Here is a 16445-nt window from a genome sequence, read left to right as displayed (position 1 = left end):
TATGTCAGAAGCAATTTTCTTCAAAAATCAAGACTTAAAAATACTCTCTAAGAGCAGGCTCTGCGATCGTTTAGAAAGTGATTTTAAATGATTAAAAACATTTTAAAAAAAATGTTATTGACACAGATCCTAGTAAAAATACAAGTTAATCCTACAAAAGCACATGAAGAAGGAAGCTTTTAAGTTCTAAAAACGTTTTCAATCATTTAAAAGCACCTCTCAAACGAACCCCTATCGGGAACAAATGCAGGTGAACTATGAAGCAAGCACAAACAAAAGCTCATCCGGTACATGACTCATACAAGAAAAGTTCAAATAACATGGCATACCAAAATAAGCATAGTGCAAATGAATTGTGCAACAGAAACAATCATCATAAAACATATTGTAATTGCTCATCACTGGATATCCCCAAAACCGTACCAAAATCGGCATGTCCATTCAGTCTTAATCCAACCAGCTAAACAACATTGCGGCATTTAAAGGAAAAGAAAACCTCAGCGGTTGATCTAAATAAACTTTAACTACACAAAATCGAGAAGCAGACTCGGACAATCTTTTCCCAAGTAGAAAGAGGTACAAAAAACAACCAAATTTAATTAAGCCTTTGCGCAGCTTCTTTCGCAAGGAGCTTCTCCTTCGCCCTAGTTTTTGCCTGGGATTTGGAACCCATGATGCCGCCACCCCACTTTTTCCTGTACTCCTCATACTTGTCATTGAAGTTGGCCTGCAACAAAGCGAGGACACCAAATTAAACAAAGCGTTCAGTATCAATATGGACAACGTAAGCATTACAAAGCAATCAAACAACAGCTTCGAGAAATTGGTCAAGGAATTTAATTCAATCCCACCTTGATTGCCTCCAAGACCTTGCTGAACTCCAACTTATCCTCATTCTTGACTGTTGTCAAGCACAAAACTGACGCAGTTTTCTTGTGGACAATCTGAGAAAAACGTTTGTTCTTAGTTCATATATAATAGACAAACCGACTTAAAACAATCAAGAATCTAGAAATATAAGAATATTACAGATCCCAAGCGTGCTTTGCCCTTCACAATGCAATATGGGACTTCCATCTTCCTGCATAAAGCAGGAAGCCAGACAACCAACTCTATTGGGTCAACATCGTGTGCGATAACAACAAGCTGGGCCTTGTTCTGCAAGTAAAATACAGTTGCAAAACAACATTACTCAAAATGCAAATGCCATAACAAAGAACACAAAACACATGCACATGGCAGAGAGCAAAACCTGCTCTATGAGGTAGGTCACATGGTTGAGACCATACTTCACAACAATAGGTTTCTTGGCCTCAACAGATTTGCCTTCGGTCTCGGCCTGGGCCCTTTTCAAAAGGCGCTCCTTCTTTGCAGCTTTGTCCTCAGGCCTGTACTTGAGAAGCATCTTGAACAGGCTGGTGGCTGCACACAGGTATAAGAGACAACGTTATAATTTGAGCGCTTCCATAAAATCCAGCAGAAACAACAAAGGCCACGACAATACAGTCACAAAACAGTTTGGAAACATAGCAACGAGCTGGTACACCCGACATACTATAACTGTAATACCTATCAACATCTCACATTTTCTTCTATATAATGAAACAAATTATATTGTGCCGTAATCATATCAAGGAACATGAATTTGAGAAACTTGTAATCAGCACATTCTAAATGATAAACACCGAAAATATAAATAGATAAATTTCTTCGTAAACTTATTCATCAAATCAAAATCTCAATCTAACATTCATATATTGGAGGAAAAAAAGAAGAAGAATAACAGTACTATGAGGGTTCCAAACAATTTCCCCAAATAAAAATACTAAAATGCAGAACCAGGAAAACGCAATCAAAAGGCAAGAGTTATCGAAAAATACCGAGGTTCTTATCGAGGGTCTTGGTGAACTGGTTCAAAGCTGGAGGAACCTTCAACCTCTGCTTGAGGATCCTCTTCTTCCTCTGAATCTGAACCACCTTGGGCCATTTCACGAACCGGGTCAGATCCCTCTTCGGTGGCAATGCCCCTCCGATACCGAACTGCTTTGGGCGCTTCTCGAACAGCGGGTTTACAACCTTGTCCTATAAAACCACCACACAGCACCACCCATCACAATCACCATAGAAGCGAATCGCAAAATCATCAATATATATACACACATATATATTGACACAGAAGATACATACCGTCTTCTTCTTGGAAGCTGCGACTGGAGCTTTTACGCCTCTTTTGGGGGCCTGAGTAAAACAAATGAAAATGTGAGAAGAGAATCAAGACAGTGAAGATTAATGGAAGTTCCAATGCGACGGAGGTGGAATGGGAGGCGGAGGAAGACGGTGAGGGAGCGGATACTCACCATTTTCGGAGGCTGCTGCTTCGACCTGCTTGGTAGCTCTGAAACTCTTCAAACGGCGTAAACCCTAGAAGAAAGGCTCACGATTTATATATTAACTAACAGTGACTGTACGGGCTGGGCTTTCAGTTGAGTTATGCGATGCCTTGTGGGCCGATGGCCCAATTTATAGGACCCAAGGCCCATAACATCTTTCCTTCTTCCTTGTTTTTCCTACCAACACGACTTCTCTCTCTCCTGCAGTTGAACGAACTTCAGGTTGAAGAAATGCAGTAGAGGAAACCAGCAGCAACAAACTCTCATCAGCAGCAGCTGAACATGAACAGTCGAAACGTCGTCGTGTGCGACAATGGTACCGGGGTACACTCCTCTCCTCTATCTAGCTTTCCTGCTTTCCCTCACACACAAGGAAAAGCACTTACAAAAAAAGCACTTGTATTCTAATCTGTGTCTAAGGGTTTCAACGATCCAGCAAATTTTGACCTCTGTTTTGGATCCGCAGGTGTTAAATCATAATTTAATTTTTGGGTTTTGTTAATTTCGTTTGATTGAGTTTGCAGTATGTGAAATGTGGATTTGCTGGAGAGAATTTCCCCACCTCGGTATTCCCTTGCGTAGTTGGAAGGCCACTGCTTCGATATGAGGAATCACTTATGGAACAAGAAATAAAGGTTAATACTTTTAGTTATTTTTTTAACACAATTCATAATCCTTATTAGCTCGTGATTTAGTGATTGGTTCAGAGAGCATTTTTTTCTTGTAAATTTTATAAATGAGTTTAGGATGTCATTGTTGGAGAAGCTTGCGCGGAATTTCGGCATCAACTGGATATAAATTACCCGGTTAACAATGGCATTGTGCAAAACTGGGATGATATGGGTCATGTCTGGGACCATGCATTTTACAGTGAGCTAAAGGTAAACTCTGGCTGCCTTTGATTGTGAATTTCGACGGTATAGTTTCATTCGAGGTTGTTAATGCTCTGTTGTGTACTTTTGGTCGACAGATAGATCCTACCGAGTGTCAGATTTTACTCACAGACCCGCCTCTTAATCCTACAAAGAACCGTGAAAAAATGGTATCTTTTTTGTTTTGGTAATCATATCTGTATGATAATAAATATCGGGAATTGTGGCATTGTTGGCTCATGATTTGGGGCTGTTCAACATTTCAGGTTGAGACCATGTTTGAGAAGTACAATTTTGCTGGTGTCTTCATTCAAATTCAAGCTGTTCTAACATTGTATGCTCAAGGTGCTTATAGAGATAATTAAAGGTTAAATGCTTGTGATGTTGTTTTTACACATCCCCCCCCCCCTCCCAAAAAAAACTTCTTTTGTTTCTACCTTTTTCGTTTTCTTCGTGTTTTTTCTACAAACAAGTGTCTTTTTTACTGTTGCACTTTCAAATTCTTGGAAAAAGCACTTATTCTCATTTCCCAGAATTATATGTTGGAACAGAATTACATTAAGTTTTACTTTTTCTGGGTCATGGGCTTCATTGTTTCCTTGTTTTTTTTTACAGGCTTGCTAACCGGATTAGTTATTGACTGTGGTGATGGTGTTACACATGTGGTAAATTCCTCAAACAAAACTTCTATGTTTTGTATTAAGAGTACTGGGAACAGCTTGCATAGTGTATCACTCACTCTACAGTTATATGTTTGAGCTGATTAGTTCTTGGATATTGCACAGTAATGAAAACCATTGAAGGGAAATCAAACTCTATATCAACTTTTAATTAATTTTCTCAACTTTCTAGGTTCCAGTTGTTGATGGCTACTCATTTCCTCATCTTACGAAGCGAATGAATGTAGCTGGCCGGCACATAACATCATATCTTGTTGATTTGCTCTCACGGAGGGGGTGAGAACCATTTGCTTATATTTTAGTAAGATCAATATGGTTTGCACTATCTTTGGTGTGTTAAGTGAAACTTTCATTTGACTGAGGATTGTAACTTTATTCGTGAAGGTATTCAATGAATAGGACAGCTGATTTTGAGACTGTTAGGGAAATCAAGGAGAAGCTCTGCTATATTAGGTAAACAAAACCTATATTCTTGTGCTATGGAACATTTTGTTTTTGGTGCGGAATGTTGTGAAAATTATTAGTTTCATGAATTATGTATCCAATTTGATGCAGTTATGATTACAAAAGGGAGTATCAGTTGGGACTTGAGACCACCATACTTGTAAAAAACTACACTGTAAGTTAGTTTCCGTAGCATCTCATTAGATATCCAATTCTTCTATGCATGGTTTGACGGAAAAGACATAATCAGGGGTGGCCATATTATAAGTTCATCTTTTATTTGCCTATGCTTTTTGTATGTCACGCTTTCTTTGCTCTAATGGCAGTAATTTTTTTCTTCTTATTTTGGTGATTCTTCATTTTTGTCTGTCATTTTTCTCTTTGGTTCCCTCTTTTATTATATCGTTATAGTTTTAATCAAGAGTTATATATATTTTGATGCTAATTCTCTGATATATGATGGTTTATTCAGCTGCCAGATGGAAGGGTGATTAAAGTTGGCACCGAAAGGTTCCAGGCTCCTGAGGCGCTTTTCACTCCTGTAACTTTCAAGTGTCCTGTGTTATTTTCTTGATGTTGGTTATTTAAACTTTTCTGTAGTCAATTAAATTGCTCAAATGTTTTCAGTCTAGTCTCCTGTTAAATCAATTATCATTTTGTTACATATAATACTAAAAGGAATTTGCACCTCTTCAAAGTGATAGTAACACCTACAATGCTGGGTGTATAACAGGTTCAAGGCTTTGAATTCTTGTAAGATTTTCCTTGTACAGGAACTTATAGATGTTGAAGGTGATGGGATGGCTGACATGGTATTCCGCTGCATTCAGGAAATGGATATTGACAACAGGATGATGGTACCTATATGAATCCCATTGCAAATTGACATTGATTATTCCTTTATTCATTTGACTTCCTGTCATTGATTGTATGATCTTTTTGCCTTTGTTGCAGCTCTACCAGCATATTGTTTTAAGTGGAGGGAGCACAATGTATCCTGGATTACCCAGTCGGTAATGTCTTACCCTTCATTGTATCACTTGGATTATAAATTTCTTATTTGAAGTAGTTTTTTCCAGTTATATCTGACAAGGGGATGTCAGATTTCTGTATGTTTAGTAATTAAGCTTGAAATTAAATTTACCCTTTTACATCAAAAACTGTATGAATTATTTTCATCCTATAGGCATTCTGTTTTCTTGTTAAAATTTAGTTTAGGAATTGATAATGTTCTGATATTAGATATGGTGTTTCTTCAGTTTGGAGAAAGAAATACTGGACCGCTATCTTGACGTTGTTTTGAAGGGTAACAAAGATGGGCTGAAGGTAAGATAAGAGTTTTGTGTTTCATGGATAAGAAAGAGAACAAACCGAGCTTTTGGAAAAATTATGAAACAGTCGGAACATAGCATGTGTATTGTGTTGGTATTGAAGTAGTACCAAACTGACTATGGTTAGGTCGGGATATCCTGATTGATATCAAAACTTTAGTGATTAGAAAGAATGTCATCAAGTTGAATGTGACATAATCGACTGAGCTCATTTGTTCTGTTTCTCATTCTCCAAAGTTTGGGTTGAACAGAAATTGCGATTGCGAATTGAAGATCCTCCACGAAGAAAGCACATGGTGTATCTAGGTGGTGCAGTCCTTGCAGGAATTATGAAGGTACATGTCATTGCTTGTTCTCTCTATCTCTTAGATCGAGTTTCCATACGATGTCATCAATTCCCCACATTGGAGTGGGTAACTGCAAGTGGTCTAAGAAAATTTCAATGTGGTGGTTAACACATGCAGGACGCTCCTGAATTTTGGATCACGAGGGAGGATTATCTAGAAGAAGGAGTTGCTTGTCTAAGCAAGTGTGGTCAGGCATGACTTTTTTGAGGTCAGTGTGCCACCTGCTTAGCTGTTTTCAGTAGTTGGAATCGAAGAGTGACAAGTAAAACCATGTGTGCCCAAGAAATTGAAATATCAATTGGTGTTTTGAGGAACCTATAGGAATGGTGTTTTGACTTTTGAGTAACCATTTTGCTAGCTATCTATAAGCCTGGTGCAAAGAGTTTGTTGTATCCGTATGGCTGGAAATGTATACCGTAAAATTGTAGCGATTATTTTGTATCTCCGACTCTGTTTCCAGTACAATTTATTCGTCTGCGACACTTTTTATACACCCTTGTCTCTATCTCCCTCCATGGTCTTCAAAGTTCTAAAGCATGTCGCTGTCTGTTGAAAATCAACCTCACTGTTACTGTGCCATTTCCACCGCAATGATCGCAGGAATTACGAGTCACGAGTCCCGCCCAAAAAAAAACTACAAAAACGTGAGAGCTGGGAAGCAAAGGTTAGGACATTATTATGTGATAACTTGTAATTGTTGGAGAATGGGATCCTGCATCAGTCTTATGGTAAAATAATATACAATTAATATATGGGAGTTTTTACCCCTAAACCACCGAATGTCTTTTGTGATAAAACCGAACGCCTAATAATGATGGTTAAATTGGAATAGTATTGGTGTTATTGGTGGACCAGGTTATTTTTCGACACATATTCGGCCCAATTTACTAGGCTTAAATTTGCCTCCTTAATTAGTTAGCCTTCTGAATGACTGGGCACTCGAAAAGTTGCGTTGGCTTTAGTCTCTGAATGATGATTGGGCTTTCAAAAAGTTACGTTAGTTTCGGTATAATGACTTGACTAGTTCCTATGTGGGAATTGGTTTCCTTTGTGACGTCGTTTGGGGCTACCCGTGAGAGCGTGTTTGAGAATAGGATATTATCACATCAATCATATGACAAAATAGTTAGAGTTTGCGTTGTGTGTTCAGTTAAAGTTTGCGCTGTCGTGATTTCCTTCATTCAAAGAAAAAACTTGGAGTAAGAGGAACCAAAGCAAAAGGGAGTTATAGAATTTGGATACCAACCCCACCAAAAAAGCCCCCACACTTTCTCCCCTATGACATTAGATTCCTTGTCTGGTGTGTTAGGTTTCAGTACCAGTGGCCTACCCTCACCCATCTTCCTGCCCTATACTCTATTTCCAGATGAAAAACACAGCCTCTGCAGTTTCATTTCGTAGCCCGAAAACATTTGGATCATCAGATTTCAGGCACAACTACCTGTCCCTTTTCACCATTACCTTCTTTTTCTAAAACAAGTAACGCAATTGATAAGTTGCGAAATTCCACCTTTCTATAACTATCCTGCTCCTCCAGTCCTCCTGGAACCTCGAAAGCCATTCCCTTTGCCGATCCTCATCAGTTTTCGGGTTCTTCATTCGAGTTCTGAGCATTCCTTTCAGCTATTTTCAGAACTCTCCTTTCCGTTCATCAGCTTGCTCATATGGTTTGTTCTCTCATAACTCACTTTAAGGGTTTGTTTGGAACTGCTACGAGAAGGGCTAAGCGCTTATGACAAAGTGTTTCGGAGTCATAAAAGCGCGCTTTCCTCTACAAAAAAAATTCGTATTTCTAATAAAAGTATTTCTAGCAAACGTTTATGAACACAAATGCTTCTTAAAGAAGCAGTATCGAATGAGTCCTAAATTCCTTATGATCTTGCTTCTTCTTTTCTGCATTTTTTGATACTGTGTTTTCAGGTTGCTGAATTCGGAGACTCTGCCGCAATGGACAGCAACAACACCAATGGCGACGCATTCCAGCTGAGAGTGAAGCAAGGAGAGCCAACTCTGGTTCCCCCTGCGGTTGAAACTGAGAAGGGTTTGTACTTCCTCTCGAACCTCGATCAGAACATTGCGGTGACTGTTCGTACTATTTACTGCTTCAAGTCGGATGCAAAGGGAAATGATAAGGCAGGGGAAGTGATCAAGGATGCTTTGAAGAAGGTTCTTGTCCACTACTACCCTCTCGCCGGACGATTAGCAATCAGCGCGGAGGGAAAGCTCATTGTGGATTGCACCGGGGAAGGAGCTGTTTTCGTTGAGGCTGAAGCAGATTGCGCGATAGAAGAGATTGGAGACATAACAAAGCCGGACCCCGAGACTCTTGGGAAGCTGGTTTATGATGTTCCTGGTGCAAAGAACATGCTGGAGATTCCTCCTCTGGTGGCTCAGGTTTGTGACTAAATCTCTGCAATACAATTTCACTTCTCGTCTCTTGAAATTACGTTTGTAAATTAATGATCATTCCATTAGGTGACTAAATTCAAATGTGGAGGATTTGCTCTTGGCCTGTGCATGAATCATTGTATGTTTGATGGCATTGGCGCTATGGAATTCGTGAACTCGTGGGCTAAAATCGCCAGAGGTTTACAATTGACAGATCGTCCGTTTTTAGACAGAAGCATACTCAAAGCGCGAAACCCACCTAAGATAGAGTACCTGCATCAAGAATTCTCAGAGATTACTGGCACTTCTAGCACCAACAATGACCTTTGTGATGAAAAAATGCTATACAGATCCTTCTGTTTCAACAGTGAGAAGCTTGAAAAACTCAAAACGAAGGCCAGGGAAGACGGGGCGCTTGAAAATTGCACTACATTCGAAGCCCTCTCTGCATTTGTGTGGAAAGCTCGGACCAGAGCGCTAAATATGCTGCCTGAACAACAAATAAAGCTCATGTTTGCTGTTGACGGGAGGCCTAAATTCAGCCCACCGCTGCCAAAATGGTACTTTGGCAACGGCATTGTGCTGACAAATTCCATCTGCCAGGCAGGTGACTTGCTGGACAAGCCACTGTCAAATGCAGTCGGACTAGTTCAAGATGCAATCAAGATGGTCACTGACAGTTACATGAGATCTGCCATAGATTATTTCGAGCTGACGCGAGCCAGGCCTTCGTTGGCCTCCACACTCTTGATCACGACTTGGTCTAGGCTGTCGTTCTACACGACTGATTTTGGTTGGGGAGAGCCTGTGCTGTCGGGCCCGGTGGCATTGCCGGAGAAGGAAGTGATCTTGTTCCTTTCTAATGGAACAGAAAAGAAGAACATAAACGTGCTTCTGGGGCTTCCAGCTTCTGCCATGAATGTCTTTGAAGAACTGATGAATGTCTAGAGATCCAACAACAGCAGCATGAAATTGTTTTTTCGTATTAAAGCTCTTGTATTTCGAAATTATTGTCACTTGTTGTAATCTTATTATTATTCGTTTGTGTAGTGCTGCTAAACTTTATGTAAACAGTCAGCGAGATTGCTGATGGTCATTGGGTGTATTTTATTTGTGGAAGCATAAATTAATGATGGTAAATTTATCATATTTTGCTTATGTTTTTTATTCGACTGATGAGGTCATTCCTCCTTTAATTTCACTAAATAGTAAATATTAATCTCAGATAAAAAGGGTCCTTATGTCGGAGGTCGAGAAGATTTATAAAGGTATTTCAACATTTCTGATCATTATTGTGTGATTTAGCAACGCATGAATAAAAACTCAATAATAAGTTAATAACAAACAACAATAAAATATGAGAAACGTTAAGGCGGGGTTGTCTCTAAGATTTTGGAGGCCCTATACGAAATTTATGAAAGGCCCTTCATTAAGATAGTTTTAAAAAATGTAGGACAATATATTGACGCTAGAAAATGATCACTTAAATCAAAACAAAGTTTAGCACTAACTAATTGCAAGTTTAAAAATATCAAAGAGCTACAAATATAACGTTCACTAAATAATCAAAAGCAGTTCAATCTTAAACAACCAAACAAGAAAAAAAAACTTAAAAAATTCTAACTTTAAAGTTTCACTTGAATATATAACATTATTATATAATAAAATTGAAAAAAAGAATACCATTTTTAAGGTGTTAGAAAGGAAAAAATTACGTTTATAAGGAGTGCACAATGAAATTTTAAAGTGTTAACAAAAATAATTTTTAAATATAGAATGTTATTACATAACAAAAGTAATTTTTAAATACAAAACATTATTACATATAAATATTAGATTAGGACAAAAAATTTGGGGGCCCTATGCGACTGCATCTTTCGCTCTCCCTCAACACCTCCTCTGTGTTAAGGAGACTCACTATAAATTTTATGCCACTTCATAATTTTAGCATAAGTTTTATAATATTGGCACTAAATTTTCATTAAACTACGATATGGTAAAAAGTCGATGACAAATTTCACTTTTAAGAAAATTTATTGACGTTAAACTGTAAAGCAGCGCAAAGTCTACATAAATTACACATTATCAAAATTATACGGAAAGTGAAAAACAACCTTAGACCATAGCATACGTGAGACATTGTCCGAACCAGTACGACGTCGTGGCTGGATAACTTTTGTGCAGTTGACAACTCTCCCGGCTAAAACCCCTAAACATAGAACTCACCAACACCGCAAGCCAAGGGTGCTTTCGGAACTTTAAAAATCCCCGACGGTGGTAAGAAAAGAAAACTCAAGAGAGAGAGAAGGAGAAGAAGCGGTTGAACAACTTGAACTATAAAAAGATTCCGTCTTTCGGAGTTTTCCGAGTCCGAATTCAGCTGGGTAAGCTTACCCCCAATCCTTCATGGACGAACTCGAGATTGCTACTTGTACCCGCCGCTGAATTTTTTTTTTCTCTGGCCACCGCATTCCTATCAACGCAAGAGGTACCTACTCCAAGCTCTAGGGTTCCAATTTTTAGTTTATTTTTGTTAATTGTGTTTTCTATTTCTTAATTCTACTTTAGGGCTGTAGAGTTTTACTCTCAGGCAATATTTGAAGAATCTTTTTTTGTTTGTTTCTGAATTTTTGAGTAATATTTTGAATTAACTGGTTTAATTGGACAGGAAAAGTTAGGGATAACATGTAGATTATGGAAGAAAAAAATTTAGGTTTTGGCTGGATGCTGATTTTGTTCATTTTTTTTCTTTCTAATTAATCTGTTGTGAATCTGTGATTAGTAGTTTCAGTTAAAGGAAAACTAATGATAGGGGCTTGAAAATTTTGAGTTTTAATCAAAAGGACAAAAATGTGTTGTAAGTGAATAGAATCAGGAGTGATTTTTTTAGAGTAAAAATGTGTTTTTTGTTAAAGGTGAACAGTATTGGAAGTGTTTCGTTAAAGGTGAACAGTGCCGGAAGTGTTTCTTTAAAACTCCCGTCAGTTAATTGATTAATTTAGTTTGATTCGTCATTGACTAATTGAGTAAGTAATGTTGAGTAGCCGAATGATTTGAAGATGGAAACTTTATAAGCAAGCACATTTGATGTTTGGTGGTTTGTAGATACCACGAGTGAGTATCAGGTGTAGCAAAATTAGGAAGAGATACTGCCGATTGTGTGAATTGGCGTAGAAAATTGGAATCGGCACAATGATTGTTCTTTGTTTTTTACGTTGTCATTTTGGTCTAGGAGTTATTGCCAAACTGTAGATTGTAGTGCGCAGTCTATTTGGGAATACCGTTATTGGTATGGACAACGAAGATTTTACTTATCATTCATTAAGGGAAACTTGTCGGTCATTCATTTCATAATCATTACATGTTAGGCACCGGGCCATATATCGGTCGTCAAAGGAAATAGAAGTACGTAATAGGCAAACAAAACGTCAAAACCAATTTCAGGAATCTTGCATCGCATTTGTACAGAAGCGCTCGCATCTAGAAACATCTAGAGCTAATCTTATTTGCGCACATCTGCTTCTAAACCTATAGCCCAAAGATGAAGACGCTATCCGACCATGTAGCCCATGAGCAGGCCCAAGGGCTAACTAATGGCCTACTCTATCATCGGAAAGTGTGACCAAATCATCTATCCCCCATATTTTCATCAGTTTCACAAACGGTTTAAAGTGCATAGGCAAAGAGATCACCATTACGTCCAATAATTTCTAGTTATGGATAACGGATTTTTCATTCTTTATTAGAGGTAGCCATCTGAATCAAGTTTTGACTGTATTCTCTCCTCCGAAATCATTGGGCTTGGGCACTTACTTATTGCCAGTTAGCACACAAGTATGGTATTTATTGTATTCTCACACTGGACACAAGTGTTACATTTCTGGGATTTGTAGAGGCATAATAGCCAACTCCAGATGCAGAGTCAATTCACTTTCTATATTTTCTTCACTATCCCTGACTAGATCCCTCTTCACTATCCCTGACTAGATTTAAAACATTTATATTTTTTTATCATTTTTTACTAGTTTTCGTAGGCTCATTACAAGCTCTTGTTTTAGGTGAATTTGAGAAGGCATTATCCTTCCGCTCTGGTTTGGGTGCTTGAATCATTATAAGTTTTAAAAGTAATTTATCATAGGAACTGTTTGTAATCTAAATTTGTAGACACAAAATGATATTATATGCTATTTCTCGCATGTGATGCTAGAGGGATGAATAGTTGATATATTGTCCATGGTTACAATTTGATCGTGACTGTTGCTTTCCTAGATGCAATGTGCAAATGCAAGGTTTCCCAATCTTCAGTCTTATGATGACATGAAATTTTGTTTTGGTCGATATACTGTGCTTCTAGGTGTCTTACCAGGTGGAATCTGTTACTGTATATCTAAATGTTTATTTGTTTTGCTTGAAGGTTTTCTCAGTTTAAAGGCTGCATTGTGCAGTATAAGTTGGACCAACTCTTGCTGGAATCATGGGAAGTACATTCAATCAACAGATTTTAGTGGAAAAGCTAGCCAAGCTCAATAGCTCTCAAGCAAGCATAGAGAGTATCCTTTTGCTGACATCACATGGATATCAATGTTCTTTTTAGCTTTTTCATAGAGGAACTGTAGACAATTTTTCTGGCTGTTCTAACTTTCATAGCGAGCCAGATTTCCTTTTGTGGGACAATTTAACCACCCTCTTGTCTCATAACTCATTTCTTTGGAAAACTTAATTGATTTTGAAATCCATTGTCAAAATCCACATATCCAATGCATTTTCCCTGCCAAATTTGAATCCTTTTGCTATTCCATAATCACTGTTTTGTTTATTGTCTAGTTGATATTATACTTTTCTTGTAAGTTTTAATTTACAAGTACAACTTAGTGATACTTGTGCATCTTGAGCTTTGGCATATCTCATTATTTTTGCACATGTTGTCGATGCTTGTTATCTTTGTTGTCTGAGTACGTGGTTGTTATCCTTAATGCAATTTAGCTCTATCACATTGGTGCATTTTCCATATGAATAAAGCAAGACAAGTTGTTGAAACATGGGCTAGGCAATTTCATTCTGCTCCACGCGACCAGAGATTGGCTTTCTTGTATCTTGCTAATGATATTTTACAGAACAGTAGGCGAAAAGGTTCGGAATTTGTTGGTGAATTTTGGAAGGTTCTTCCAGATGCTCTTCGTGATGTAATTGAAAGTGGAGATGAATTTGGAAGAAATGCAGCACAACGATTGGTACAACTGCATAACCTGTTTCTACATATTTTTAAAAGAAAAAAATAAATTGGAATTGGTTGTCATGGAGATAGTTTCTATTGAGAACAGATTAATCCAAAGGAAACCTTGAGCAAAACCAAATTTTTGGTTTATAAGATGGATAGAAGAAGGACTCAACTCTTTATATGTATGCATGTGCATATGTACTGTTTCATTTTCTTGTTTTCTTGTTGTTCTAGAAACTAACCTGCAGCTGTTGCTGATTGTTGGGGTTCAATGTTTCTACTTTGTAGGTTAATATATGGGATGATAGAAAAGTTTTTGGTTCTCGTGGCCAGATTCTCAAGCAAGAGTTTGTTGGACAGCACCCGGAAACTAATAACAGAAATGGGAAGCATTCGGGTGCCAGACTGGTAAGATCGTATGTATTGACTGTATTGCGTGAGCATTTGTTTCAGCTTACAGTTTGATGGCTAACCTTTTTTTTCCTTTTACCTTTTTCGTTTGAAAAAACAAGAAGCATCCTGCTGGAACTTCATTGGACAAAATAGTTTCAGATTATCAAGTTATCCATGGGCAGATGGACGAGGATACTATATTGAGCAAATGCAGGAGTGCTATTAGCTGTCTTGAGAAGGTTGATAAGGAAATTGGTGCCGATGTCACTTCAGGTATACCCAACATGTGTAAATTCTTGAGAACTTTCTCTAACTTTTAACATGTGTAGTGTTCGTGACTTACTTTGCCCTAAATTTTCTTTCTTCACTAGGGCAATTTCATGGATCTGCATTTGTGGAGGAGGTTCAGGGTCAGCATGCTATACTGAGGAACTGTATTGAACAACTAAGAGCTGTTGAATCATCTAGAGCTAATCTTGTGTCTCATTTGAGAGAGGCTCTTCACGAGCAGGTTGGTTGGCAGACAATCCTATTAGCAAAATATCAGAATTTTCATTTACTGTTTTTTGACGTTATGATTTTAGTTGATCTAACATGGTTTTGGTATCAGGAGTACAAGCTGGATCAAGTCCGAAACCAACTTCAGGTAAGCCGTGTGTATCTATCAATCTCATTTAGTTTTGTCGTGGAACTGTGGAAGTATAACATAACTGTATGAATGTTGGTTAATTCATCACAATCAAATTAAACTGAATGCCGAAACTTTAGTTAGATATATAAAGATTCACCAATTGAGAGTTTAAATAAAAGTGAGATTTTTTAGATTGGTAAATAACTCTGAAACTTATGCTTATCGGAGGAGGGTGAGTTGGTTTCTTGTGGGACTCGTATATAAATCTTATGCTTATTGGAGGAGGGTGAGTTGGTTCCCTTTCTTGTGGGACACATATGTTGATGCATTGTGATACTCCATGGGGTTGACTTGAGTTCCCGCACTTACGAGTTTAAGGTAAATTGCAATGCCCTGCATATACTGTCCAATATCCTTGGTTTTGGTTCAACTTTATGCAATTCAAATTCATGTTGAATCGACTAATAATGAAATCCTTTGTCAAACTAACTGATCTGAATTAAGTAGTAAATAAACACTTATACAGCTAATTATATATTTATCGCGTATTGACTGTTGGTTGTCTGGCCGTTTATAACTCTAGTTGTATAGAATACATTCTAAGCGTACACTATGCATATATTGTTTTCCAGGGTGCAGAGTCCCAGTCAGAGCTGGCCACTAATATCTGCCATCGGTTAGTGAATGGGGATAATGCACAGCAGATAGCAGTCCAGAGCTCAAAGGAAGCTTATACCTCTGTAGCACCTCCCAGTTTTATGGTAGGAAGAGAACAATCAGCTCCGGTAATGTACACACAGCAGGTTCCTTTTGCCGAAAAATCTGGTCGCGTGGAGGAAGATCCTCGCAAGTCTGCAGCTGCTGCAGTGGCAGCAAAGCTGACCGCATCAACATCCTCAGCCCAGATGCTCTCTTATGTCCTTTCCTCTCTGGCATCAGAGGGTGTCATCAGCAATCCAATTAACGAGTCTTCTGGTGATTATCAATCCGAAAAGAGGCTTAAGCTGGAGAATGACCAATCATCGTCCTATGTACCCCAGAGCCCTAACCCGTCTGCATCTCCTCCCTTCTCGCGTTCTGATTCTCTCCCGCACAATGTCTCTACCACCAACCAACAATACACTCCCAATGAGGCACCACCTCCCCCATCATCTTCTCCTCCACCATTGCCACCATTACCACCGCAACCACAGTACCAAGTGCCCCAATATGTGCCGTCTCCTGGACAATACACCTACAACGTGGCCCAACAACCACCACCCCCAATGCCTAGTTATCAAGCAGGAGCTCCAGTAAATGGCATTTCTCCGTTCATGGCACCGACAAACACTTATCAGAGTTTTCAAGGTTCAGACGGTAAATTCTACAACCAGCAACCACCGATGCAGATTTCTAGGCAATAAAAATCTCAGTTTCGGGAGAGAAGAAGGTTGTGCTGTAGTTTGTCCCTGCGGAGGGAACTTTGTTGCTTATGTGCCTCTACCTAATTAGATCTGCACATAGTAAATGTTTGTAAGTTTAAAATTGTCGAGTTACTTTTGAACTGCCATTCACTGTTTGGATGGAGGAAAAAGGATTAGGATTGTTAACTTATGCCTATCAGCTATTGCCGGTTGTGGGATGTTTTGGTTTTTAGGGTAAAATTCAGATACTTCCGATTGGACAAAGGTTAGATTTGCTTAAACAAATATCTGTAGTTTCCATTGATGAACTGTTTTGGTTACATAATTATATGGGAACTTTAACGAAAA

The 16445-nt window shown here is 38.5% G+C and overlaps 4 protein-coding genes across 6 annotated transcripts; 3 read left to right on the top strand and 1 right to left on the bottom strand.

The window, feature by feature from the left end:
• Positions 1-370: 370 nt before the first annotated feature.
• Positions 371-2466, bottom strand: LOC126634239 (60S ribosomal protein L7a-2-like). Its single transcript, XM_050304744.1, has 7 exons — positions 2358-2466; positions 2188-2238; positions 1881-2082; positions 1253-1422; positions 1030-1158; positions 852-944; positions 371-727 (listed from the first exon to the last, which is right to left on the bottom strand). The coding sequence occupies exons 1-7, from the start codon at positions 2358-2360 to the stop codon at positions 596-598; spliced, it is 780 nt and encodes a 259-aa protein (XP_050160701.1). The 5' UTR covers positions 2361-2466; the 3' UTR covers positions 371-595.
• An 87-nt stretch (positions 2467-2553) lies between these two features.
• On the top strand, positions 2554-6555 carry LOC126634238 (actin-related protein 2-like). Of its 2 annotated transcripts, none has more exons than XM_050304742.1 (15): positions 2554-2714; positions 2915-3025; positions 3137-3271; positions 3361-3432; positions 3529-3607; positions 3878-3927; positions 4115-4218; positions 4327-4395; positions 4498-4561; positions 4859-4927; positions 5160-5243; positions 5341-5399; positions 5646-5712; positions 5969-6052; positions 6182-6555. In XM_050304742.1, the coding sequence occupies exons 1-15, from the start codon at positions 2673-2675 to the stop codon at positions 6260-6262; spliced, it is 1170 nt and encodes a 389-aa protein (XP_050160699.1). In that variant the 5' UTR covers positions 2554-2672; the 3' UTR covers positions 6263-6555. The 2 variants fall into 2 exon arrangements, with proteins under 2 accessions (XP_050160699.1, XP_050160700.1); XM_050304743.1 differs by having other exon boundaries at positions 5955-6052; positions 6182-6246.
• An 829-nt stretch (positions 6556-7384) lies between these two features.
• LOC126634237 (omega-hydroxypalmitate O-feruloyl transferase-like) lies at positions 7385-9601 on the top strand. Its single transcript, XM_050304741.1, has 3 exons — positions 7385-7731; positions 7985-8458; positions 8540-9601. The coding sequence occupies exons 1-3, from the start codon at positions 7729-7731 to the stop codon at positions 9398-9400; spliced, it is 1338 nt and encodes a 445-aa protein (XP_050160698.1). The 5' UTR covers positions 7385-7728; the 3' UTR covers positions 9401-9601.
• A 990-nt stretch (positions 9602-10591) lies between these two features.
• Positions 10592-16445, top strand: LOC126582922 (uncharacterized). Of its 2 annotated transcripts, none has more exons than XM_050247148.1 (8): positions 10592-10940; positions 12867-13002; positions 13436-13683; positions 13959-14078; positions 14183-14336; positions 14435-14574; positions 14674-14709; positions 15327-16445. In XM_050247148.1, exons 2-8 carry the CDS (start codon positions 12927-12929, stop codon positions 16095-16097), a joined length of 1545 nt encoding a protein of 514 aa, XP_050103105.1. In that variant the 5' UTR covers positions 10592-10940; positions 12867-12926; the 3' UTR covers positions 16098-16445. The 2 variants fall into 2 exon arrangements, with proteins under 2 accessions (XP_050103105.1, XP_050103106.1); XM_050247149.1 differs by having other exon boundaries at positions 10593-10940; positions 14186-14336.

The sequence above is a fragment of the Malus sylvestris genome, chromosome 9 (assembly GCF_916048215.2).
Source record: "Malus sylvestris chromosome 9, drMalSylv7.2, whole genome shotgun sequence".
NCBI classification, from domain to species: Eukaryota; Viridiplantae; Streptophyta; class Magnoliopsida; order Rosales; family Rosaceae; genus Malus; species Malus sylvestris.
Note: the sequence above shows the minus strand (reverse complement) of the source record. Positions and strands in the feature narration are given on the sequence as shown.